At 36.7% G+C, this 25,847-nt stretch overlaps 3 protein-coding genes across 3 annotated transcripts in view; 1 reads left to right on the top strand and 2 right to left on the bottom strand.

Moving 5' to 3' along the window:
* Positions 1-25,847, top strand: part of LOC136814452 (uncharacterized) — a 792,139-nt gene that overhangs the window by 103,810 nt on the left and 662,482 nt on the right. The gene's annotated exons all lie outside the window — the stretch shown is intronic.
* LOC136814510 (uncharacterized) lies at positions 5,969-11,293 on the bottom strand. Its single transcript, XM_067071066.1, has 8 exons — positions 10,528-11,293; positions 9,773-10,251; positions 9,484-9,634; positions 9,100-9,296; positions 8,608-8,927; positions 7,757-8,469; positions 7,142-7,584; positions 5,969-7,033 (listed from the first exon to the last, which is right to left on the bottom strand). Exons 1-8 carry the CDS (start codon positions 11,291-11,293, stop codon positions 6,029-6,031), a joined length of 4,074 nt encoding a protein of 1,357 aa, XP_066927167.1. The 3' UTR covers positions 5,969-6,028.
* LOC136814423 (melanocortin receptor 5-like) lies at positions 21,000-22,229 on the bottom strand. The gene has a single exon (XM_067070969.1). It carries the CDS (start codon positions 22,129-22,131, stop codon positions 21,106-21,108), a length of 1,026 nt encoding a protein of 341 aa, XP_066927070.1. The 5' UTR covers positions 22,132-22,229; the 3' UTR covers positions 21,000-21,105.

Raw genomic sequence — 25,847 nt, 5'->3', positions numbered from 1 at the left:
TCTTGGAATTTTGATTAATAAGGAAGTTGTTTCGAAAAAAAAAACATTAAGAATATAGATTTCATTTTGTGAGCTAATTAAGGGGTTGACAATATCTATATGAGAACCACCAAGAAAAAACACAGAATCCTGGGAATAGTTAGCAAATACGAAGGTACACAAACCAAATTTTTTATTTCTTTTATCGTGATAAAAAAAACGGTTTTTGTCTTACAGGCTAGAAAATAGTCTCCTCCACTTAAAATTTGGTGTGATCCCTAAATTTAACGAGAGTACTCTCGGCGAATGACCTGTTATTTGTTATTTTAGCTAAAAAAGGGGGATATAGGGAATTTTGGGAGAAATAAAGACTTAAGCGAGGATAAAGCTGGGGAAAATTTCCAACATCTGGAAGGTTTAGATTACAGAATTTCACTAGACTGCATCAAAGATTTTGCAGAAGGAGAACTGAGCCACAACCCTGGGGAATTGGGTTACGGGCTTACGCGGAAGGGCCGTTCAGGGTAACTTGGGGTACAGTATATCAAAGACCGAATTTTATTCATCTCCAAAAATTGCCTGCTCCTTTAGAGATTTAGCTTTGGTGACCTCCAATACGCCATCGGAATATTAGATAATATTTGCCCATGATATATTTGTGAACTGGAAACACTTTACATTCACTTATTAATCTTCCTGGTTTTGCATATCAAAATAGCCCCAAAACCTTTGACAAACTAGACTGCATTAATTGTTTTTCATATGGTTTGAATATTTCTCTCCCGCCAAAGTGCACTTCCTTGTGAGCGAATAAATCAAGTTGATGACCCTCTCCTCAACCTCATTTCCTTCTCTTCAAGAAAGCCATGATATTTTCCGATTATACTTGAAAATATGTGCCTACGGAAGCAATATAGGGCCGATAATTTGATTGTTTTCGACTTTAGAAAACTACAAATACAAGCTGTGAATATCACTTCTAAATTAAGATAAATTCAAAATAACATTTTTCATATGCAGCGACCTAGGAGTTAAGGGTTTTATCGATGATCATCTTTTAAATTAGGTTTTAAATTACTTAACTTACTAAGCTAAGGACTTGTTATAAGTAGAATAGAGACTAGTTCTGTCTGACTGAAATTTGCTTTTTTGGTGATTTTAAATGCAGAGTTCAGTAAAGGGAGCGCTTTTAATAAAAGAGCTATATGTTGCCGTGTTGAAATATTTTCACGAAATTTCTAAAAAAACTAGTACTGTAGGCCTCCGTCGGATCTTTAATTCACACAATCTTTTTTTCCCAAATTCATGCAATTTCTGTTCACGCAAAGTTTTCCGATTCAATACCCTATTTTGACCATTACCTCATCTGATTTGTTTCTCTAGAATCTAGTCTGCTGTTTAACGGACATCCTTGACCCCCACATAACTTTCTATTTCTACTTCTATCCATTTATTTGCATAAGCCTAAAAAACTAGCTAGTATCGCAAATCTTTTCTGGAAAATTACTGTATTAACATACTTGTCACGTGCTCAATCCAGTCCAGTCCAGCAGTATCAGTAATGCGAAGCCAGCATTTGTTTATTACTTAATTAAATGCCTTTGGAAAGGGAAACAAATAATTAGATAATTATTAGATCGATGGAGGCCGGTATTCCATATTGAAGATAATCGGAGAAAATTGCCGGATCTGCTTCAAGGTTATGTCTTGACAAAATTCCCAAAATCAACCACTTCATAGTCACTCCCCTAAGTGGGAGTAACAGAATATTACATACATAAACTAAACTTTAAGTATATCCTTAAAGATGGAATCAAAGGAGGGAAATGTCTCGGGACGTGTCGATAGAACAGAAAAGGTTCGGCCTTGCGTATGCTTTCTATATCTGCTAGTGTCATTCGAGTACTTATGTATCAATGATACTAGATTTATTCATAGATAAAATAATTTCTGGTGGAAGAAAAAGACCTTAGCCTGAAATTGCAACAAAATCAGTAAAATCAATCCAATCTTATCTCATCCAAAACGCGTGTCTCGCATCTACCGCCGTTGAAAATTCCTCTCTAGCTCTTCGGGCTTTAAACTCAATGCGACTCGAGTAGGTTAGGATGCTAATAAGGTTCTACAATTCTAGACAGATTCTGTATGTGTCAAAGCATAATTAGAAACTTCATAGGTGAAATAGAAAAAACTTTTAATTGAGGTGCTTAATTACCAAGGTCTAGGGCGCCAATCAGGTTATGAAATCTGCTTTCCAAACAGTTCTCGATATGAGATTAAGCAAAAGACTATATCAACTGATTAGCTAATAAAAGGAAATTAACAGCAAATAAGCAATTACCGCTAATTGGAAAATTACCGCTTGATTGTGTAACCAATCGCTGAAAGAAAATTTTTGGCAGCGAAAATCTATAAGAAAGGCCAAAAACTATGATTTGTTTTCCTTTTTGATGAAAGTAGAAGAATTTGAGAACGCGCCAAAATATTTTTACTACCGGACATTTTAAAAAGTTGTTATAGAAATAATACACGTTTTTTTATGAGAACAAACTATATAAGAACACTAGCCGGTACCCGGCGTCGCACGTCGGTTAAGCTGTAGCTGAACGCACTAAAAGTCCTTTGGATGTTGAAACTGGCTTAAAAAAGCTATCAAATAAAAAAAAGAAATCTCTACAACATCTAACCTTCCCCGCGTGTCTTATCTTTTAACCATATTTGGATCGTGTCCCCCGTGACCCCGGGGGGGCACTGGGTTTGCGGACTGACGGTATGTGCGGGCCAAAAATTGGCTTTTAAAATTGCATCCTTACAGTGCAGCAAAAATCAGTGAAAATCATACCCTTAGAGTGCATTTTCCCCCAAATTTTCGATCCCTTTCGTGCAAAAAATGGTCAAAATTCTAGCATTTTTGGTCAAAATATCTAGATTTTTCAAGAATTTTCTGAAATTTCTGCCCTTACAGTGCATCTCTAGTTTTTCCGACCCTTACAGTGCATTTTAAACATATTGGAAAAGGTACCCTTAGGACCCGCACATACCCGTCGGTCCTTTTGCCCAGCTGCCCCCCCCCCGGGCCCGTGACATAATTTTTTTTATAGGTCAAAAGTTATCAGAAAGAGCATCGTTTACTGTACCAGTGTCGTTTGAAACGACTCTGCAGGTAGTTATTTTTCTCGCTTCGCTCGCGTTAAATATGCCGTCCAGTTTAAATGACAATTTTTCAGGAAAAAGTGGGAAGGTCAGAAAGAATAGTGCAACTCTTTGTTTTTATCAGATCGAAAAAAAAAAGACAATTCTAACTTTTCGAATTTTAAACAAAAACATAAACACACTTTTTAACATAACGACGACTTGAATATTTTTATAAGAAGAAAGAAGTGAACTATTTTTTTCTTATGCTTTATATCGCCCTTTGAATGCTGTTGTTGTCCACAAACTTTTTGATTTTTATGTTTTGATTTACTTTTGAAATATTCTTTTCTATGAAATGAAATTGTTTTGTTTTGAAAAGAATTCGAATGTCATTAATAAATACGATCGTTAAATAAATTCGAAAACATTTAAAACAAAAGAAGAGAGAAAAAGGGGCATACTGGAGAAGTGGGGCGTGGGACGGTGGGACGCTCGAGTGGGACGCTCAGGTGGGACGCTAAGGTGGGACGGTAGTGGGACGCTAAAGTGGGACGGTAGTGGGACGCTAAGGTGGGACGCTAAGGTGGGACGGTAGTGGGACGCTAAGGTGGGACGGTAGTGGGACGCTAAGGTGGGACGGTAGTGGGACGCTAAGGTGGGACGGTAGTGGGACGCTAAGGTGGGACGGTAGTGGGATGCTAAGGTGGGACGGTAGTGGGACGCTAAGGTGGGACGGTAGTGGGACGGTAGTGGGACGCTCAGGTGGGACTGTAGTGGGACGCTCTCTCGTAAGGCTTTTGCATTTTTGCTTCTCTGATAATTATGTACGAGTAAAAAAGAACTCAATATGAGTAAATGAATACTTTCACAAAACACATATACATGATCTGTTCTTCAGTTTTCAACCTACACAGGATTTCGGCCAAAATATATATATTGATTTTTTTTATCATATAGTGGATGATAAACGAATAATAATAATATTCAAATTGGATGTTTGATCGAAAAGCTACCAAGCAATATGCGTGCGAGTCAGAAATAAACACCGGAAAATGTGTAATCAATTTCTGGCTCCTTATCTTCAGGCTCATATTGTCTAATTTATAGAACAATTTTATTATTTTCCAACACTTTCAATCCTTTGCAACTTTGTCTAGGCTAAATCTGGGAAAACCTAATGGCCAGTAAAACTTTTTTACCCCCTTTAATCATATATAACAGGTTTCAATAGGTTTTAGATTCTTCACACTAAGGTTTTTACAAAAGTGGTCCAGCAGCAGCCTGACTATATTTCGAAGAGTTTATATTTATTGAGAATAACAAAGTAATCATTCGAATCAGAGGGTAGACTGGCACGCCAGTCGGGCTGGAACGGTATCACGCGGGAAAAGTGAGCGTAGGAGTTAGGTAAGCGTATGAAGAAATTTTGTCGGCGGCGAGGGCTGAAAGCCCTGTATATCAGCAGCCTCTCACCAACTTTTGCTCGCTCTCCTACGCAGCTCCTATTCTAGCAAACGCCCGCCGCCTTTATGTTCCCGCCCTCTGACATGATTAATCTACAGACTAGTTTGCTAGTCTAATCAGAGGGGTTTCCCCAGAAACACGATTTTGAATTTGAATGAAAAGAATTCTAATTGTAATAAAGGGCTTTCCCCTCAGCATGAGTGGGACGGTAGTGGGACGTTCAAGTGGGACGCTCTTTTATTAGAATATTGTCTTTTTCTCTTTTTAATTATTTAATGAAAAATGTGAAATCAATTTCTGGCTCCTTTTCTTTTGGTTTGGCTAGTAATTTATAGAACACTACTGTAAGTCTGCGATAACGTATTTCGAAAAAAAATGATGCACAAACAAATGAAAATAAAACCAAAAAACTCAATAAAAATCTAAAAACAACTTTCAACGATGGACACGCGACTTTAAAAATCTTTAGCCTAGTCAACTTCATAAAATTTGATGAAAGAAGTTTTTGGGCGCCACGTGTATGTTTCACCTCACGGGTTTTCCCTTTCACGTGAACAATGTGGATACTTTTATTATTCATGCTGATGGTGTAACCCTTTGTTGTCGATTCGAATGTTTTCCTTTCATTCGAATTTTGAATTCGAAAAGTAAACATCTTGTCTCTGGGGAAATCCCTGTGATTGGAATGTTCATTTTTTATATGATACTCTTTAAAATCAGTTCTCGCAGATTTAGACATTTAGCCTCTAGGCTAAAAAGAGCGTTAGAATTGTTGAAATTGCTCTGTAAATTACACAATTGAATTACACAAAAAGAGCCAATAGACAGGCAGCTGACGACATCCAAAATCTGGATGACTTTGGGACAAATGCCGAGCTGGTTTTTCTTATTCCTATATGTCTACTGATCCGAAAACACTTACTCGGCGTCCGAAAAAATATTTACCGGACGCGTCCGGTAATATTTTCTTAACTGATGACGTCACAAGCAAAACGAAAAATTGTTGACGCCAAACATAGACATATTATATACCGATCGACGCGTATTTGAACGTAGATTAAGAAAAAGGTCAGGAACGATACCTAAAAACTGATCTATCGAAAGTTATAAGCCATTGAAATATGTCACGTGACCTCTTGCTGAGGGATGTCGTTTTCTGCGAAAATCAATACAAATAAAAGTTTTGTGACCTTTTTAATGCGAAATAACTATCTACACTCAAGTTGGGTTAAAAACAATTCTAAAAAATAATGAGAAATACCATAAACTACTATGGGTTTAAAAGAAAACGGGAGGAAAAAGTAAAGATTGTAACTCGATCAAGAGTACTTTACTAGCACAGCTTTAGACTTTAAATCCGAAAATCCGACAATAAAAAAAGTACCCACCCATACATACAATATAAATCATTATATACATAATATATACATAATCTAGAGTTTAAATTTCATCATGTCAACACTTTCAAAACATTTTCAAAGCGTTCGTTATCAACGTCAAAATCAACATCAGTGTCCGCGTCCACTTCTTCCTCCAACATGTCTTGGAGCTGATCCTCATTGAAGCCCTCCTCGTGTTCATCGCCTTCGTCTTGATCAATGTGGTCTTCGTTTGCGGCATTTGTGCACCCTTTACATCTGCAAAACTCTGTACAACTAATCCCGTGGGCTCTGCAAGAGCAGGAACGGGTCGTACACCCTTTCTTACAGCCACACGAAATTTGTTCCAAGATTTGCGGAGGTGCTGGGGGGAGAAGCATCCACTTGATACTAAGTGTGTCACCGTTTCTCGACCAACCATAACCATCAGGGTCTGGAATATTGGGATTGTTCTCCAAGGATCGTTTGATGACGGCAGTGACGTAGGAGACGCGTTTGCAGTGTTGAAGTAGTGCGTCTCGTGTAGGTGGTAATTTTTGAGGCTCGGTGCTACCATTTTTGGCGGAAAAGAATTTTGTGTATCTCGCCTCGTTGACGTTTGTACATCCTTTTGCACCATACAACATGCAGACAAACTCCTCGATGACGGGAAAGTACTTCGCATTAAAATCAAAGCTCTCACCGATTCGTTTGAATGCTTTCCGAAATTTCTTTGAGTCTTTGATCAGTTTCATGGCTTTGACCTTCCCAATACCATGGAAAGCGCTGGTATAGTCATTGCCAGTGAAAGCATGGAGTGCTGGCAACACTTTACAACAACCTTCTCCAAGATGCTTGGCAATGGCCGTGATATCAAGGGTTCGGAGATTCTCACCCGAACCAGTCTCGACGTACAACTTTGTTCCATTGAAATGGGATTGGAAATAGATGGCATAAATCGATATGTCACTGTCGACGGTCTTGATGCAAACTTTCTCGGCTAGATGTTGACGAGCAGCATGTTTTCCACACAGGAACACTTTAGTGTCGGCTTCTTCTTGATCCGTCGATAGGTTGAGTTCTTCTTCACAGAGTACCTGAACAATAGAGACAAGAAAAATCATTAGCTATAATCTACTAAATATTAATTCTTTGTCACAAACTTTGTACTAAAGTGCTATAAGAATAGTAAGTATATCACAAACCTGGCCGTTAGATGAAGTCAGCTTGAAGAATTTTGATCCCAAGTTGAAGTAGATGGTCCGACCTTCAATGATGTTTGAGTGATGATTAATCCAATCTTTCAAAATAAAATCACACAGCTCCAACTTGTTGGATGAATCTGCCAAAAACTTGCTCCATTGTTTTGGACACAAACGATGTTTTCCTACTTCCATTTTGATTGTACCGTTGTTCTGTCTTCTCTGTCTTTCGAAAGACTTCACCGAACCTTCTTTATACTGGTCTGTCACAAAATATACAATAGAGCTGACTGCTATCCTCTCGAGAATTGATTTGGATACATCACCAAACGTTTCAACTTTCTTCGGGTCAACTTGTTGGAGAAGGACCATTCCATCAAAGATATAGGGGATGTCGTTCGGAAGGGTATACGTCACTGGACCAGAACATTCAGATTCGATCGCAGCTTAAAGCAAAAAAGAAATTGATTACACATTCTCTAAAACAGCTGAAAATAGGGGAGGAGACAAAACAAGAAAATAATCACTCCTTAATTAAAATTATATTTCTTATTTGACATTGACATAAATAAGTCAGAAAACTCAAAACAAAAATAGCAAGGCTATCATTCTACTTACTCATCAGCTTGGATTTCATTGTTTTCACCATTGTACCATCAGGAAGACCAAGAGCCCATGGAATTGGACTGAGGGAATACTGGAGCACCTGACGTAGGGATATTCCTGACTCACATTTAGCGATGACGAGAAGCCGACCAAACATCGACCTTTCAGCAGCAAGTGTCACTAATTTATCATTAATCTTCATCGTTGTCTTCGTTGTCATGTAGGAAAACGTTTTGAGCTTCAGTTTGGTGATCGGATCGTAGAACAATTTCTGTGACGTTTCAATACGATCACGAATGAAACTTTTCATCGCAGTCTCACCCTTTCCAACAGCCTTAATCAAATCATTTTCAACCAAAGGAGATGCTTTGTGCCCAGAAGATACATTGATGAGGGCGTCCCGCTTTTGAAAAGGGGAACCCCAGCAATTCAAAACCTCGTAGGCTTTTTCAACGGTACAGTTATTGAACGTGTGGCGAGATTTTCCTAAATCTTTAGGGATTGTTGGTTTCTTCGTTTTACCAAAAGAATTTTCAATGTCGTTGATACATTTCGAAGCAATGTGGCTAGTCAATACCCAACGTTGAATCGTTCCAGGAGAAGTGCTATATCCTTTGATACCACCATGACACTTCTGATCCCTGTTGATTGTTTGTTCAATCGCTTGATCAGATGGAACCTTGTTAAACTTTCCGCAAGTTCTTTGGACAGCAAAATTCCCGTTTCTAAAAAAGAGCGTAACTTAAGTTTAAGATTTCCGAGAAAGATTTTTTGAACAGCAATTAAGGGATGAATCAAAAAGTATGTGATGACAAGACAAATATGAAGACCGAAAAAGTGAAATAATGATTAATTGGCCTTACTTGAATTCTTCGTAGATATTTGGATGCGAAGTAGGAAGTTGAACCATGTCTGACCAGTAATACGTAAAGAAGCGTGAATAATTAGGGCGATCGTACGCGAAAAACCACGGAATCATCTTTTTCGTCGTCTCTAAATGTAAGTTCCAATCGCCAAGCTTGATGGACCGTTGAAAGTTGAAGAGAATGTCCATCATCTCAATGAATGAATACCAAAACGTTGATGTTGGACCGCGTTCGTTTTTCAAAACCTTTTCGTGTAGCTCGATAAGTTCAATGAACTCAGTATCGTCAAATACGGCGGAAAGCGCTTCCAGAGTTGGCTTAAATTGAACAATAATTCAAAAAACTTACAACTACTCTTAACACCCCTGTCTCTTTGTCTCCTAAACCGCAGAGCAACCAGAATGGTAAAGACTTCAAATTATGCTTTTATGCTTATTCCGAAGATGAAAATCATTGCTAAAAACACGTCTGATTAAATTCAAAAAGTACCTTTTCTTTACACAACTCAAAGTCTGATGAAGAAATCACTCGTTCAAGGATGTTTTCGCTGGCCTTGCCTCTTTCACGGATCCATTCTTTGAAATTTTCCACCTTGAAGCGTGACAAAGCGTCGTACACGTTCTCTAACACCCTTGTTGCATAGTTATATTGCTTGCCGTTGAGAACACCTTCCAACGATCCGCTCCCTGATTGAATAGGAAAAATATACATAAATCGAAAAACAGATAGAAGTTACTTACAAATTTTAGATGCTAAAATAACTCTTGATTACAGATAAGGTCCATTTAGAATTAAGCTGTTCGCTCGAGTTATGGATACATGACATGTAACGATCTTATTAGCATTATTCAAAACTTTATTTTATTCTCTCACCAATCAAGTCTCCTTCGATAATCCAATCTCTCAAACCAGCGTCTGCAAACCTCTTCCCAATAACAGCAATAAAAATGCATTGTGCATGGAAGGCACCCATTCGAAGAACGATGAAGTCTTTTAGCTCCTTGTAGACTGGATTCATCAAAATCTAAAAAATAAGGACAAATCGATTTGATTGACTTGGACCCAGTAGATTCTTGATGAGATAAAATTACATACCAAAAAAAACTTGAACATGGGATATGACTCGATTAAATAATGAGGAATCTGCCAATGGCGAACCCACCTCACAAGCCTTGGCATAAATAGCCTGATCCAAGACAACATCAGTTTCTGCTAACCCGAGTTTTTCAGCTTTTATTTTTGATTGGGTTAACAGCTCCAAGACAGCATCCATCTTGGTTGGTGATTTATTTATTGCTGGTAAGTAGCAAATATTGTGAACTTGGTCGTTAGGCTCTGGTGTTATGAGGTAGTTAAATCCTTTCCATCCTGGCACAAGATTGGAATGAGCCCGTAAGAATGCCCAAAAGAAATTCAGCAGCTCGCAAGCACGAAACAAGTCACTTTCATTCTCTTTAGGTAGTTTCTTGTTCTCTGGCCCATCTCTCTTCTTTGTTGAATTGTATTTTAGGAGCGGGTTTTCCACAGCTTCGAAAGAACGTTTTCGGTTTGTATTTAGGCGTTGACTTATCCTTCTCGTTTGATTGTTAGATTCATGTTTTAGTTGGATAACGATACCGTTGGTAACGTGCATTGATACACCTAAATTAAGAAATTCTTAAATCAAAAAATGTTTAACTATGATTAACAGGCCCAATTTGGTGAGCTTCTCCCTAAGCTGAAAAAGGAAAGAAATTATCACACACACACTTAAAGAATCAAACTGAAAATTTAAGCTTCAATGCTGGTCAACTTGTTCTTTTATGAAGTCCTTTAGCTTGACTCGAAGTTAACGCATGACTGTGTAAATTGATTGGCAAACCATTTCAGTAAAGTATAGAAACACTAAAATGAAAAAGCGACCTATAATAAACAAACCTTTGATCGATTCCGGATTGATATCATTGTTGTCCCAGACGAACGTAACGAATATAGATGGTAGAATTAGTGATGGACAAAAACTTCGGATTGATTCGTTGTACATTGCATCCATTGCGAGAATAGTTTCAAGGTAGTTAACATCGTCATAAGAAATGCAATGGCCGAACTTATTCATCCAACCGACCAGTGTTTTCGAGCCCGTTTTCCTTTTGATACAAAATCCCAGTTTTGTTTGTTTCGAGCACCGAAAACGACCAGCTCTACTGTTATATATCACCAGGCACGACGCAACGGGTACGGCAGGTACCAGATTTTCACAAAAATACCCGAAGTTTTCCTCTTCGTCGGTCAAATTGCTAAAAAATCGCTTAAATTTCCTCATTCGCCGTACCAGATATAAAAAGCTTCCGTCGTGCCTGATCACGTCCTCGCAAAGTGATGAAATAATGGCTTTCTTACGTTCGCTTAGTCTTGAGATAGGAGTTGCCGTGAGCACAGTCGTCATGAATAGTTCTAACTCGGCAGGGATATGTGTTTTGGATGAAATGAGTTCGTCTTCATTCGGTGGCCAACTTGTGTATGTATCAGGGAGATTTTTAATGTTTTTCTTGATTAATTTTCCCACGTTTTTAATTTGTGTTTGTAAGGAAGGTGCTTTTTGCTCCTTAGCCTGTTCAATCTTTTTAAACAGGATCTCAATGATTTCACCCTTTTCAATTTCTTCATTGAAGAGGAAAGCCTCTCCATACTTAGGTGACCACATCGAAACTTTACCACAGAAATGTGCAATGACTTTGTCCGTCAAAGTTCGTTTGTGCAACTTTTTGTCCTTACGAGAGAGAGCATTTTCGTAAACTTCTACCAATCGGTCAAGGGTAACTAACTCATTCTCATCTAAGACTGTTGATTGAACGTAGTTGATAACAGCGAGTAAAGATTCCTCGTTTTCAGGACTTTTTGGAGCTTCAACTATTGGCCGTGTGAAAGATTGATAGCAAGTTCTATGGTAATGAATTTCCTGTGGGACAATCGAATTCCAATTCAAACCACTCATATATGCGCGAAGATTGGGATTAGAATCACATGCTAAAGCATATCTCTGAAGTGTCTCGGCAGCTTGTCGCGTGGTACATTTCGTAACTGGCTCATAGCCTCCACCTTTCATACATTTCTTTTTGTAGCAGATACAACATTCCACGTCAGCCAATACCCGTCCTAAAAATTTGAATGCAAATAATCTGGTTCGAAAATGTTGACTAGAAGAAAATAAGGGTAGCATCAAAACGATTTTTCCCTTTCGCCTTATAAAAAAAGTACTTAATAGGAGTAAACTCCGTGCCGTTACTCGGAAAGGTAAGCTTGAAAATGATTTAAGTGCTTACCACAACGATCTCGCTTCCGGTTTGATCTGCGTAACGGATTCGAATCATCATCATCATCATCATCATCGTCATTCGAAGTGGTTTCCTCCTCTGCGTACCTCTTTTGAATGCGTTTGAGAGTGGTCGAATGGGTATAAATGCCGTAGCATTCGTTATGGAATTGCAATTCATTAGAAATCTCAAGATTCAGATCACGAACCAGATGGATGACTTTGTCGTCTTTGCGTATTTCACTGATAAAAATGAGCAAGAAGCGAGTAGAAGGAAAAGATAACTCCGTAGGTTTAGTATTTCGGACATAATAAGATCATAAAATTATTGATAAGATAAGTAATAAGCTATGGCTCCATAAATAAACCCGTAAATAAAGCACATCCACTCCTTCTTATGTGCGCCTATAAATCAAACTGTAAACTCGAGCGTCATGTGCTGCTCGAAAATCTTTGACTAATGTTTCTTTCTTGCGCGGATACGGGCTAGAGCTTGCTCTGTTGTAAATCCGTAGCATTTTTTTACCACGGACCCAGGCTAGTGGAGGGTTTGTTGCACTCTCACCCAAAAAAGTACGTAAGAAGTTTAAAAAGTAGAAAAATAAAACTACTATAATGTCAAAAATCAAACAACCAGCTTTTAATGAATTAAGGAAGAGGTTCACTCACCTTGCATTTTTTACTTTATCCAAAGCATTTTGCGAGAACTTTCTCAACTTCAAATTTTGGGCACTTGCTCCAGAGTTAGCGTGGTGTAAGATACATCTCGATACAAGCTCCTGTGTTTTCTTACTTCTTCTCTTAGGAGTCAAAACCAATCTTTTATTTTTCTTCTTGGTCGAAGGAGGGGATGAAGGCAGTTCCATTACAGAAAAAAAACCAAAAACAAAAACACCATCTTCTTTTTCTCTCCGAAATTTTTTTTCTAAGACGCACATTTTTACTTTTTCCCGCGTTAAAATAATTAGAAATGTAAATAGAAACAATTCAGGGGGTTCATGTTGCTTTTCTTTTTAACTACTTTTCCTAATGTAACACTAGTTTGATAACAATAAGCTAAATGAGTTATTTCAAAGTAAATAAGAAAAAGAATTGATAAAGTAGATTGAGTTTAATAATTTGTTTATCAACATTTTAATGGGATTTATAAAAACTTACAAACCCCCGTCATTGTTGTATGTTTTGAAATCGAACGATTGAGAAAAAGAGAGAAACAGAGAAGAGAAGTGTAAAAGATGGCGGATTTTGAGTGAGAGATGAATCGTATTTTTTATGATTTGTTTTGTGAATATCATTGACCTTAAATGATTTCAAGAACGAGGCCCGGAAAACCCGAGTTACTAAAACTCGAGTTACAAAAACCCGAGTTACAAAAACCCGAGTTACGACGAATGTGACGTCACAAGTCTCAAATCATGACGTCATAAGTGGGCTTTTTAACTCGAAAAAGTTTTTTACTGCTGTTTTGTAACTCGAAATATTTTTTTAAAACTTTGTTTTAGAGTTACGTAACTCGAAAATAAATTTTGAATTTCATTTTTCGAGTTACGTAACTTGAAATTGTAGTACATTATTTGAACTTTCGAGTTATCTTCAGGTGAAACCAAGTGGGCCAAAGATTCTAGAATTCATATTATACACCATTTCTTTCGAGAAGATTCAATAGATCCGATTAAAATAGAAACTGGAAATTATAGAAACAGCGTCAAAAGATCTAATTTACAAAACAATAAGAGAAAGAGCAGACGTCATAAACAAGATTTTGAACAATCAGAAAAATCTCAACGATTACAATTCATTATATCATTTTTGTGAGTCTGCTAAATTACGTGGGTTACGTGCGTGTCGTGGGTTCGTGGGTTCGCGGGTTCGTGCCCTCGTGGGTGTTCGTGGGTTAAAATGTCTCGTGGGTTCGTGGGTTCGTGGGTCAAAAATATCTCGTGGGTCCGTGGGTTCGTGGGTCCAAAAAAAATCACGTGGGTTGAAATTGCTCGTGGGTTCGTGGGTTCGTGGGTCCTAAAAAATTCTAAAAATTTTTTTCCAAAAATAAATTATAAAAATTCATATGGGTTATCGGGTATTTTTTTAGAGTAGTCGAAAACGCTATCTACGACTAGTAAAGCAAAAATTGTAAAAGTTTAAAATTGAAAAACTTCCTCATTGTTCTTCGTTCTTCTCACCCTATAATTAACTCAATAGTTTTTATGAGAAGAAAGAGCGAAATTGAAAATGTCAAAAAACATTTCCAGCTGATCTGATTTTAATATTAATATTTCTACCGCTGTCCTTAAAAAAACGACTTCCATCGAAAGCTTTATAATATATATAGCCCAATTAACGTCACTATGAGGAATCTTATTTTTATCTCCCTTTACGGTTTACCATGTTCCTCCTACCACACAATTAATACAAGAGGTCACAGTCTTTTAAAAGAATCGTTTAATTTATAATTATTAAAATAAAAACATTCCTGGGTATTTATAAAAAGTCATGTCTATTGGTTATAACATTAACAATTCTTCTTTATCAACTTGAAATACGGTCCTTCGGACGGTAAAACTGCGCAAGGGTTTCAAATATCGAAACACGCGAATCGCAAAGAAATTTACAAAAGAAATAATTGAATCATTATTAAGTGTTTTAGGGTTTTAGAAGATGATGGATTTAAGAATAGATATGAAACAGCGAAATGTAAACAATGTTTACAGCTCTCGCTGCTTAAAATATCATATCTTACACGATCTTACAGTATTGGGATTTTTGGAACATTTCGGACCAACGGAAAATTTTGGACCCACGGGAAAATTTGGACCCACGAGCGATTTTGAACCACGAACCCACGAACCCACGAGCAATTTCAACCCACGTGATTCTTTTTGGACCCACGAACCCACGAGATATTTTGACCCACGAACCCACGAACCCACGAGACATTTTAACCCACGAACACCCACGAGGGCACGGACCCACGAACCCACGACACGCACGTAACCCACGTAATTTAGCAGACTCCATTTTTGTACATTGTGCAATCGAGAATCTTTTCAAAGAAATATGTGTTGTGTTTTTATAAGAACATCTAAAAATTCGAAGCCTTCAGATCTTTTGTTTTTTAGTTGAGCCTTAAAATCTTCTTAAAATGTTCCTTTTTCACTATTAGCATTAAGGCGAGACCACATTAATTTGTTGTTCTACGGGCGCGACCGACCCAGCATTTTCTGCAAACAAGAAAATAATAATATTGAATTTCCTGTGCCACAAATTTCTAATACTAATCATTTAAAAAAATTACACTTAAAAAAAGTTGAAAATAATCTAGAATCATGAACTCTATGCACGAAAGATTTTATTACAAACTCTATGGCGCGCGGAAGCGCCAATAAATACTATCTTGTTTAAAACGAAACTATGTTGTTAAAAAGAAACTATCTTTCATTCAGCGGATACTATCTCACTTAAAAAGAAACTATCTCATTTAAAAAGAAACTATCTCATTTAAAACGAAACTATCTCATTTAAAAAGAAACTATCCAATTTAAAAAGAAACTATCTCATTTAAAACGAAACTATCTCATTTAAAACGAAACTATCTCATTTAAAAAGAAACTATCTTATTTAAAAAGAAACTATCTCATTTAAAACGAAACTATCTCATTTAAAAAGAAACTATCTTATTTAAAAAGAAACTATCTCATTTAAAGAGTAACTATCTCGTTTATAAAAAGAAACTATCATTTTTAAACGAGTTCATCGGAAACTTACGTCCAGAAAAGACGAGTTACATTAAACGAGTTATAAATACTGTTTTATCAAAAAGCCGAGTAAGGAAGAGTTGTAACTCGAGTTTAGAAGAAAAAAGCTTTTTTAAGAACTAGACAAAGAGGCCATTATTCTTCCAAGTGTCTATTAGGGCTGGACCCTTCGTGCATCTTGGCGAGGAGGGGGGCTCAAGCCCGGGGGGTTCTAGGGCTACAAGCTGACGGGGGGGGGGGGTGCCGCCCGACTTTCAAGCTTTGCCTTACTGGGACTAAAAAGGAGAAATCAAAGGAAAATTTTGGGAATTTTACGACCCTTTGCGGGACAAATTTGACCAATCTTGATCAAATTTCGATCTTTCAGGGAGTAAAAAGTTGAAATTTTTGCTTTTTTCCCGACCATTAGTAGGACTGAAATTTGATTTTCTGATTTTCCGACCCTTAGCGGGACTTTGGAAAGTCTAAAAAGGTACCCGGTGGCACATACCATGCCCCTCCATTTGCCTAAGTAACCCCTCCCCCGGGGGCTCGAGCACATACCCAGCATCCATTTTGCCTATGTACCACTCCCCACCTCGGGTGGACAGGTGATTCTTCAGTAACCAATTTAGGTAAAATACGGACCAGACAGTAAAACGCGACCCACGTAACTAAATGACTCACTAAAATTTTGACTTTTTGGCTACTTCAGAGAAAGAAGAGAAAGCACGCCTTTTTTCTTACAAGCCCGAGTTACAATTCTTCCTTACTCGGCTTTTTTATAAAACCGTATTTATAACTCGTTTACTGCAACTCGCTTTTTCTGGGCGTAAGTTTCCGGCGAACTGAGATAGTTTCAGTTAAATGAATACGATAGTTTCTTTTTAAATGAGATAGTTTCGTTTTAAATGAGATAGTTTCGTGTTAAATGAGATAGTTTCGTTTTAAATGAGATAGTTTCTCCTGAAATGAACTTAGTTTCTTTTTAAGGGAAATAGTATCCCCTGAATGAAACATAGTTTCTTTTTAAATGACATAGTATCGGTTTAAATGACATAGTTTCGTTTTAAACAAGGTAGTATTTATTGGCGCTTCCGCGCGCCATAAAACTCCATCAAAGATAAATGATGAATTTTCGACCAAGATTATTTGAAAATATTACTTAAAGCCTAATTACCTTCCTTGATTAATGAAAATGTTATTTTTATTTTACCGGCCGACCGACTCATATTTTGCTAACAATCTGCCCGTAGAACAACAAATTAAATTGGTCTCGCCTAAGTGAGTATTTTCTGCAAATTTTTGAGTCCATAAGGCCTTAAAATGTCGAGAAATGTTTCTTAACTTATGGTTACTATTTTAGCCCTCGAAACCTTCTGTTCTCGTATGGTTTTTTCTAAAAAAATGTGTGAAAAACCTAAAGAAACTACAAGTTCTACCGAAGTTTTTAGTTTTTAGCGAAATGACAATGAATTTGAATTTAACAAAGATAGATTGTGGAATACAAAATGTATTTGGAGTAATCGAATCTTTTAGATTTTAGTCTACTTCACCATAGTCCGTATATAAGCTATGACTTCACCCTACAAAACCTTCAGAAATTCCTATCAAAATAGAAGATTGTTTACTGTCCCCTTTCATTTTTATTCCCTTCCTTCTCTTCTTTTAGTTTTATCATAGATCAAAAACCCCATTCGTAAACTAAAAGAAAAAAAGCGCTTTTTAGAATTTTAGGCCAACTTGGTTGCGCTTCAACATAACTCGAAATATTTTTCTGAAATTTTGTTTTAGAGTTACGTAACTCGAAAAATGAAATTTAAAATTTATTTTCGAGTTACGTAACTCTAAAACAAAATTTAAAAAAAACATTTCGAGTTACAAAACAACAGTAAAAAACTTTTTCGAGTTAAGAAGTTCCCTTATGACGTCATAATTTGAGACTTATGACGTCACATTCATCGTAACTCGGGTTTTTGTAACTCGGGTTTTTGTAACTCGAGTTTTTGTAACTCGGGTTTTCCGGGCCTCTTCAAGAACGCCGAGTAAGTGCATTTGTATCAAAAATATATTTGTAACATGAATATCTACTTTATGAATTGTCCCTTAATTTTTCACTGTTTCACTTTTTTTGATGCAATTAGCTGCCTGTCTACAAGAGGAGGAGCCAGAAATTGATTTATCTGACTGACTAGCTTTTTGTGTCTTTGTAGCTTCGATCAAATTGATTATGTTATTATTTTATAATCCATTCACTATGAAAAAAGTCAAAAACATTTCGATCGATCTGTGTATTGTTTATAAGTACTTGACCTGTCTCTCTTCACTGTATTATAAAAAGAAAAAGACAAAATACATATAAAAGAGCGTCCCACTACCGTCCCACCTTAGCGTCCCACTACCGTCCCACCTTAGCGTCCCACTACCGTCCCACCTTAGCGTCCCACTACCGTCCCACTTGAGCGTCCCACCTGAGCGTCCCACTCGAGCGTCCCACCTGAGCGTCCCACCGTCCCACGTCCCACTTCTCCAGTATGCCAGAAAAAGGCAAGTCTGAGCACAAATTAAAATTACTAAATGTATATGGGCCTTAAATTTCAAAACAAAGGCTGAATAAAGTCTAAACCAAGCTCTATCCGATCTTTTGCAAATGGCGCGAATCCAATAGAACAAATTTGTGGAGCAAGGGACTAAAAGTCATAATTTTAAAACACAAAGAAAGCGAAAACGAAAGTGGTGACACACAGACACACAAAGCACCGCTATTAATATATAGATTAGGCTTCGATGACCAAAAAATAAAGAACGAAAGAACAAGCTGAGAACATTTTAAGGATTCATGGACTCTAAAACAACTAATTTCTTAGGAAAACGCACGAAAGCTCTCACAAAATAGCGAAGATAAGAACATATTAAGAACATTTTTAGGCTTGAAACTCAAAAAGTTAAGAATGTCCGAAAGCTTGAAAAACTTTGGATGTCCTAATTAACCCAATTAATAACAGGTGCAGGAAAAATAACATGAAACTACATGCCTCGTTATCTGTTCAGGAAATTGACAAATAAATTTACGATTTAAAAACTCACTCAATATTTTCATTGTGATAATAATCTTCGAATATTGGGTCTACCCAGGCTCAAAGCCTTTTGAATGAAATATTACCGCGAAACTAAGGAAGACATAACAAAACACGGGCGGTAGGCAAGATACGTCATTGGTGACGGCATTAAATGGGTTCATATTAACCCTTGTGTAAGGTAAATTATCTAATTTTAAAGCCTATGGAAAGCGGGGGCTCATTTAGCTAAATGTTGATACAATCGGCGCCGAAATATATTAGCACTTTCGGGTATTTTTGGTAGATCGGGCGAGAATTGCAGCTTCAGTACTTCCACTTTGTTTCATTGGTAAAACTATGAGTTAAAAGTCCAACCATAATTTAAAAGCACTTAAAAATGACTTGCAGTTTTCAAATTTGAGGCAATTCCCCTTTTGTGCCAAATATTACGGTGGGGATTGTACTTCCTTGTCTGAACAAATAATAGGGGGAATTTTGTTCGATTTTTTGGAATCGCTTGACTTTTTTGTTAGAAGCACTTGTTATACATTTTTGGAAAGCTAAGGGGTAGGGGAATCGAAATTACTATGTTTCCAATTTTTTTTCGGACACTTTGGTGTGATTTTCGGACAAATATGACGGTCTCAGGCAAAAATCATAGGGTTAAAAATTAATGAAAATTTTAGCTCGAGAAAACGGAGACCTGTTGTATATTTTTGGAAAGCTCTCAAAAAATTAAGATTAGAGATATATTGCAAGTATAGGTGATTTCTGTACCTAACTCGAGATATTAACCCTTGAAAACCGTGTTTTTCAGCCAGAAACAGCTATTTTGTCCAGTTTTTGCGCTTTTTGAAGCTCAATATCTCGAGTTAGGTACTGAAATCACCTATACTTGCAATATATCTCTAATCCTAATTTTTTGAGAGCTTTCCAAAAATATACAACAGGTCTCCGTTTTCTCGAGCTAAAATTTTCATTAATTTTTAACCCTATGATTTTTGCCTGAGACCGTCATATTTGTCCGAAAATCACACCAAAGTGTCCGAAAAAAAATTGGAAACATAGTAATTTCGATTCCCCTACCCCTTAGCTTTCCAAAAATGTATAACAAGTGCTTCTAACAAAACAGTCGAGCGATTTTACATAATGCCCTCTACTAAAACATAATTCACGAGATTTTATTTTTGAATTCTGTAGACTGAACTGAAAGACTTACTCAGGTTGAAATGTCTTACAACTGACTTTAAACCATTCTAATTGGAAGCAAATGTTTGGCAAATGACCCCTTTACGATCAGATTCGAATAATACAGCTTTTTTATGTATCACACAAAGCATTTTGGTTTAGCAGAAGATTGCGTAGAAAATCCCTGAGGGCCTAGAGATGAGGTGAGAAGAGGTTTCTTATTCGATTCATAAAACCCTCGTGGTTTACACACAAACAACCAGACTGAAAGTTAAATTATCACCAGAATTAAAAAGAAAGCGCTAGATTCAGTCCGTCACTCTTAACGCGGCGCAAATCTCAAGGTGTTACTTTTGCTTACTTTGAGGATTTCACTCAATGTAAATTTAAACTCAATGTAGCAGAAGCGATGGAAAGAATAAGCAACTTAAAGAGAAACTTGATCTAATTTCAATTTTGAATAGAAGCTAAAGAGTCCACGTGAATTTCAATCGCAAGAAAGACCAAAGTATAGTTCCGTAAAACTTTCCTTTGAGTATGTTCCTAATTTTTTACTAGGGGAAGCATCTTGGGGCGGGAACGTCATCAATGATGCCAAAGTTTCCTCCAAATATACCAATTCATATTTGGTGCACACTTCAAAATTCAAGTCAATTGGATAAATATTTCAAAAATTATCAATTAGGGGAGGGACTTTTTTGCTGATAACTGACTGATCCGTCGAAGTTATAATCGTTTTTTTTGGAAAAAGTTGGCGTGTTCTTTGTTGAAGATCAACTTCGAGCTTTTTAACTGCAACAACTTTAATTACGCTATTGGAGCTGGAAATACCGGGGTCGACTTGCCCTCCAATCGATCGAGGTATGGTATCCTATACAGGTTCGCCAGTATTTTTCCCTGGGTCCGGTTTCACCTGATTTAATTGTTAAAAATCGAAAGAGACCCTAATTGAAAGTTGTACTGTATGTAGGAGGATAACATCTTGAAAAGTGAGTTCCTCAGCAATCTAATACGAAATTATTTTTGGTATAACCTGATGAATTGACCTGGTCTATGACCGACAGCTTCAGTGTAGAACAACTGATATATCATCGATGACATATGAATAATACTCTCGTTTTTACCCATTAAATAACTGATATCGATATAAAATTCATAAAAAAGTAACTAATAAATAAAATGATATTTAATATATAAGTAATACTGTAGATTTCTTCCTTCTTTACTATATGGAAGAATTTCTTTCTTCCGAGTTCATTTCTTTTTTCCTTTTGCTTTCTTTTCGACTGTACAAACGTAGTGTTCCCGCTATAGCGGTCGTAATAAGATCACCCTGATTTCTACGCACAATCTTACGAAAATAATTCGATATTTCACGGCGTAAAACACTATTCTTACGACCGTAAATGAAAACATTGATGGCGCTATTACAATATCCGACAAGTAAACAACCCCAGTATAGTTTCATCATGATTGAGTCACGCGTGAAATTTGTAAGTGAGTCTGTGTTATCGTAATTATACAGCGAAATTATGAAGCTTATCATCAAATAAGGAAACCAGCATAAAAAGAACGACAATACGACAAAGAATACTGTCCGTGTCGCTTGTCCTTGTAACCGGTTTTTACGGCGACGTCCGACGTTTTTATTCCCGGTGGTCTGCGAATCTTGATGCACCGGCACGACGTTTTGAACTTTCGAGTATATCTTACTGTACGAGCATACCATTAAAAATGAAATAAGCAGCACAATGAATAAACTGATGGAATGGTTGAGTAAGCTATCATACCAAAATAAAGGCAACACGCCAAAAGCTAAAGACATAACCCATAACAGTGTAATGGCAACCTGTGCACGCTTTTTTGTGACGTAAAAAGTATATTTTAAGGGGTACACAATATACATATAACGTTCCAAAGTGATAGGTAGCACTCCTACCCCAGAAGCCATTGCGGATATCCAGGCAGACGTATAGTACACGTTGTCAAGGGAACAATAATGCCTGGTGCCTAGCAACATGGTACATATAAATAATGGCTGAACGATGGATGCTACTAACACGTCCGCAATACAAACTGAGGCGATAAGTAAGTAAGTGGGTTCGTTTCTCAGGTCGTGTTTATGAAGTATAATGTGGGCGGTTAATATGTTTCCAGGAAGGGCGATACATATAGCAAGGACGGTGATGGCTACAAAGAAGGGCGCTGTTGATGTATTATCAGAATCCACCCATAAGAATCTACACTCCATCCCTCATCTGTTGATGGATCTGTGAGGAAAATGCCGGATGACTGATTTGGTATATCTATTATTGCTTATCTGAAAAGAAAGAGAAATTAAAACTTTTTCATGAACAGAAAGAGAAATTAAAACTTTTTCATTCAATAGATCATTCGATTGATCGAATCTGCATTGAAGAATCTCAATGTGAAAGTCTTGAAACGGTGTTCACAATTTGAAAGATTTAAGATCGCAAAATCTTTTCCAAACCAAGAGACAGATATAGAGTCATTTCTTCCTCCAGTTATTTTAAAGACGCTTGGCTAGACATCTAACATAATACAGTACCAAAGGAGGTTTTTTTCATTGTCAGCTTTTATCCCAGCTTTTATCAATGTCTTAAATCTTAAATGTTTTATGGAAGAGACAAACTCAGGAACGAGCCGAGAATGCGTCCTATCAATATTTCATTGAAGAAAAAGCCTTGTGTATAGGCTCAACCACAAATTTCCAGACAGTTTCCAAAATTATTTTCTTTTTTGATAAAAATCAACTTCTTTCATCTTAACACAACCAAATCAATCATTTTGTATCAGGCTCTATAATACTGTTTATGTCTATTCTAAACCTAGACATTTCGCAAAAAAAGCAAAGAAAAAATATTATCTTCTTAAATGGAAACTTAAATATTGGGAAGCAAATATAAATTCTCTACGGAAATTAAATTAATTTTCACTGGATTCCATCGGACAACTCGAAACTTAGGCTACGTCATATCTTCCTCCGTTTTGAGCGTAAAAACTGCTACTCTACAAGAGTAAGACCTAAAAGCCTGGAGCTGTCTATTGTGTAGACTACTCGCAACTTTGTACATACAAGCATTCATTTTAACTTAAATTCCAGTGTTAAAACAATAAAATTTACAGTTTACTACAAAACTTTCCCACCCCCGAGACCCCGCCCGTCCTACACAAGCCCGGGGTTAGACTGGAGTCGTTTATAGTGCGTGTAATACAGTAGTATAAGCGTTATATGATAATATGATTATTGTTAAGGGATTTAGTTTGTATAGACTAAAATTTGTTCCGCCCTCCATTAATTTTTGTTTTATTTCTACTATGTCTGAATTAGTCGTCTAGCCCAGGGTCCACTTAGAGCTTATTTTATAGACTGGGTGGCCCGGTTGTATATGGTAATATGCTTTGGCTTAGGCTGACTCTAAGACAATCTGCCAGATTTTAGTTAGACTGAATCGCAAACCTCTATATAGATATAGGATGAAGTGATGTGTTTATTTGAAAATGAGGGATTTCAAATCTGTTACTGATAGGTATTTGTTTCTCATTCTTAACTATATTTTTCAACTCTACAGTATGTAGTTTTTTATTATTTTTTTTTTCTCGAAATGGCGACCTCGTCAAAGGCTCCTAGTCTATTTCACTAGACTCAGCGTAATCAAAAATTATAAAAAAGCAAAGTTCAGCCAGAAGTAGACTCTAGTCTAGTCTTACACAAAAAGAATAGAACGCTAGACGACTCATATATGTTAAATGATTTAACATCCACGTTTAAAAATGAAAACCATAAATCAATGTTTCGATATTCCCATAAAGTTTTCTTTTGATGTTAATAATGAAAAGTTTTCTGATGACTTCCAGTCTACAATAATAAATATAGTGGTTAGAGAGGCTAAAGGAGCCTGTAATAGTAATGAAGTCAATTAATACGAAGATTGGTCAATCAAAAAGCGAAAACAGAAAACTCAATCTTAATCAATATTAATACATGAAATATCAGATTAGATATTAATCGGGTCACAAAAGTCAGTTCTTAGTCTTAACTTAATCGGAGATCGGAGAATGATCATTCCTCTTCAAGAAAGAAATAAAAGAAAAAGCTATCAGAGGTACAAAAATGACCAAATAAATCAATCAATAAATCATTCAATCAATGCTTTTGACATACAATTTCTCAAAACACATCAACTACCACTTTTTTATATAATCTAAAAGATCAGAACTCTTTTCTCTCGGGTCAAACCAAACTCTCTTTCACTACAGGCCCGGCAGTACAACCGTTAAAGTGGCTTAAAGCTCAAAATGAGATAAACGAAATCATTTGCTCAAAAGTTGGGAGGCTGAAGTCTCCCCAGTCTCCCCACTTCCACCGGGCCTGTACACTGACCTTTATATAACCCTGGACAAAGCTTCTCAATCCCAGCCAAGCAAAATCTTTGATCGGAGTTTTTTGAAAATTGGTACCCTAATGTCGGCACTACTCGATAGCGGTGTAAATGCATCGAGAGAGCTAGGCATACTTTCCCTCAAATTCTTTTGATGATGTAGCGGCACTAGACGTTAATTTTTAGCATTGCAATGGCTTCTCCTTGGGTACCAATTCTAAAAAAACTCCAATCAAAGATGGCAGATATTGTTTGGTCCAGGGTTATATAAAGGTCAGTGGGCCTGTACTATCCTTATGAAGATAGGGTCTCTGTTTGAAAACGTGACTCAGGCAGTTCATCGAAATTCGCAAATTTTCATTACTTCCTATCAAAAATAATGATACTTTCTTTCTAAAAATCACTAATGAATCATAATTAAAGTGTAAATGATACATGAGACACAACAATAAAACAATAAAACACAAAACAAAAAGTGTAAAGGAAAACAACAGTTTTGATGTTCATTTCCTTTCGTTATTTACAAAGACTTCATATAGTTTTATTGTGCTCTATGGTGTTACAACAAACCAAATATTATTTTAAATTAAGTATCAACAGAAAGAAGAACCTTATAACTTTGTTAATATTTTTATCAGTTACTGGTTATTGTAACCTTTAAATTATTTCTATTTTGCTTTGGAAAAATATCTCAGTAGGAACTCAGACGTTTCTATTTGAAGAATGACGGTTAGGGGAGGAGGAGAAGGCCGTGAACTGCTTGAATTAAGTTTTTACTTAGAGCTACTGAGCTTTACATAAACTGCCTAGTAAAAGAATAAAAGACTTTAAAATTTTCTTTAAAACATCCGAAGGCTTCAAAAAATTTGGATGTTTTTATAAAAAAACAAACGTGTGCACGCCATTTTATAAGAATAATTCTATAAGAAAAAGAAGCTCAATTTTGGACAAAAGCTAATAAACGATAGAGGCTATCCCCCTAGCAGAATACTCAAAAGCTTACGAGAAAGCCTTTTTCAAGCACTTTTGAGCCATATTAGTCAACATAGTGAACACAAGAACATTTAAGCTAAGAAATCATAAAAAAGAAGATCAGAGCACCAGGCAAATTTTACTTGTTTACTTGTAAAACAATGGCAAAGAGTGACAAATTGTACCCGCACTATAGACCAAATCAGACAATCCTCGCCATTACAGAAACAAATCTCAATCCGTCCGTCCAACCCATCACCAAAAGAACAACAATGAATCCTTGAGTATCTTGAATGTGTTGCAACATGGAGGTATAAAGAAACAGGAGAAGTATGCTATTGTAACCAAGCTCGCCCTACGATTAAAAAAGTTACGATGTATGCATGCTCATAATCTCATAAATCGTGCATTTTTAATGAGCTCTTTTATCCATAGGTGAAATCCTATTGGCTCATTTAAGCGTTAGAAATTAGATGAGACGAGATTCATTGTTTCTGACATCAGTGTAAGAAAATATTTGGACTAAAAAAAGGCCTGTAAACTTGGCAATCCTTCATCAAATGATAAGATTTTTCGATCAATGTTTTCCTTA

The sequence above is a fragment of the Clytia hemisphaerica genome, unplaced genomic scaffold (genome assembly GCF_902728285.1).
Source record: "Clytia hemisphaerica strain Z4C2 unplaced genomic scaffold, Clytia hemisphaerica genome assembly, whole genome shotgun sequence".
Classification (NCBI taxonomy): domain Eukaryota; kingdom Metazoa; phylum Cnidaria; class Hydrozoa; order Leptothecata; family Clytiidae; genus Clytia; species Clytia hemisphaerica.
The sequence above is the reverse complement of the archived record's forward strand: the minus strand, read 5'-3'. Positions and strand labels throughout refer to the sequence as shown.

Coding starts and splice junctions, on each gene's coding strand:
- LOC136814423 (XM_067070969.1), bottom strand. CDS start 22,131: ATGGAGTGTAGATTCTTATGGGTGGATTCTGATAATACATCAACAGCG.
- LOC136814510 (XM_067071066.1), bottom strand. CDS start 11,293: ATGTGGTCACCTAAGTATGGAGAGGCTTTCCTCTTCAATGAAGAAATT. Junction 9,297..9,483: donor TATCGAAGGAGACTTGATTG/GTGAGAGAATAA, acceptor CTATTCAATCAG/GGAGCGGATCGTTGGAAGGT. Junction 8,928..9,099: donor TTGAGTTGTGTAAAGAAAAG/GTACTTTTTGAA, acceptor GTTCAATTTAAG/CCAACTCTGGAAGCGCTTTC.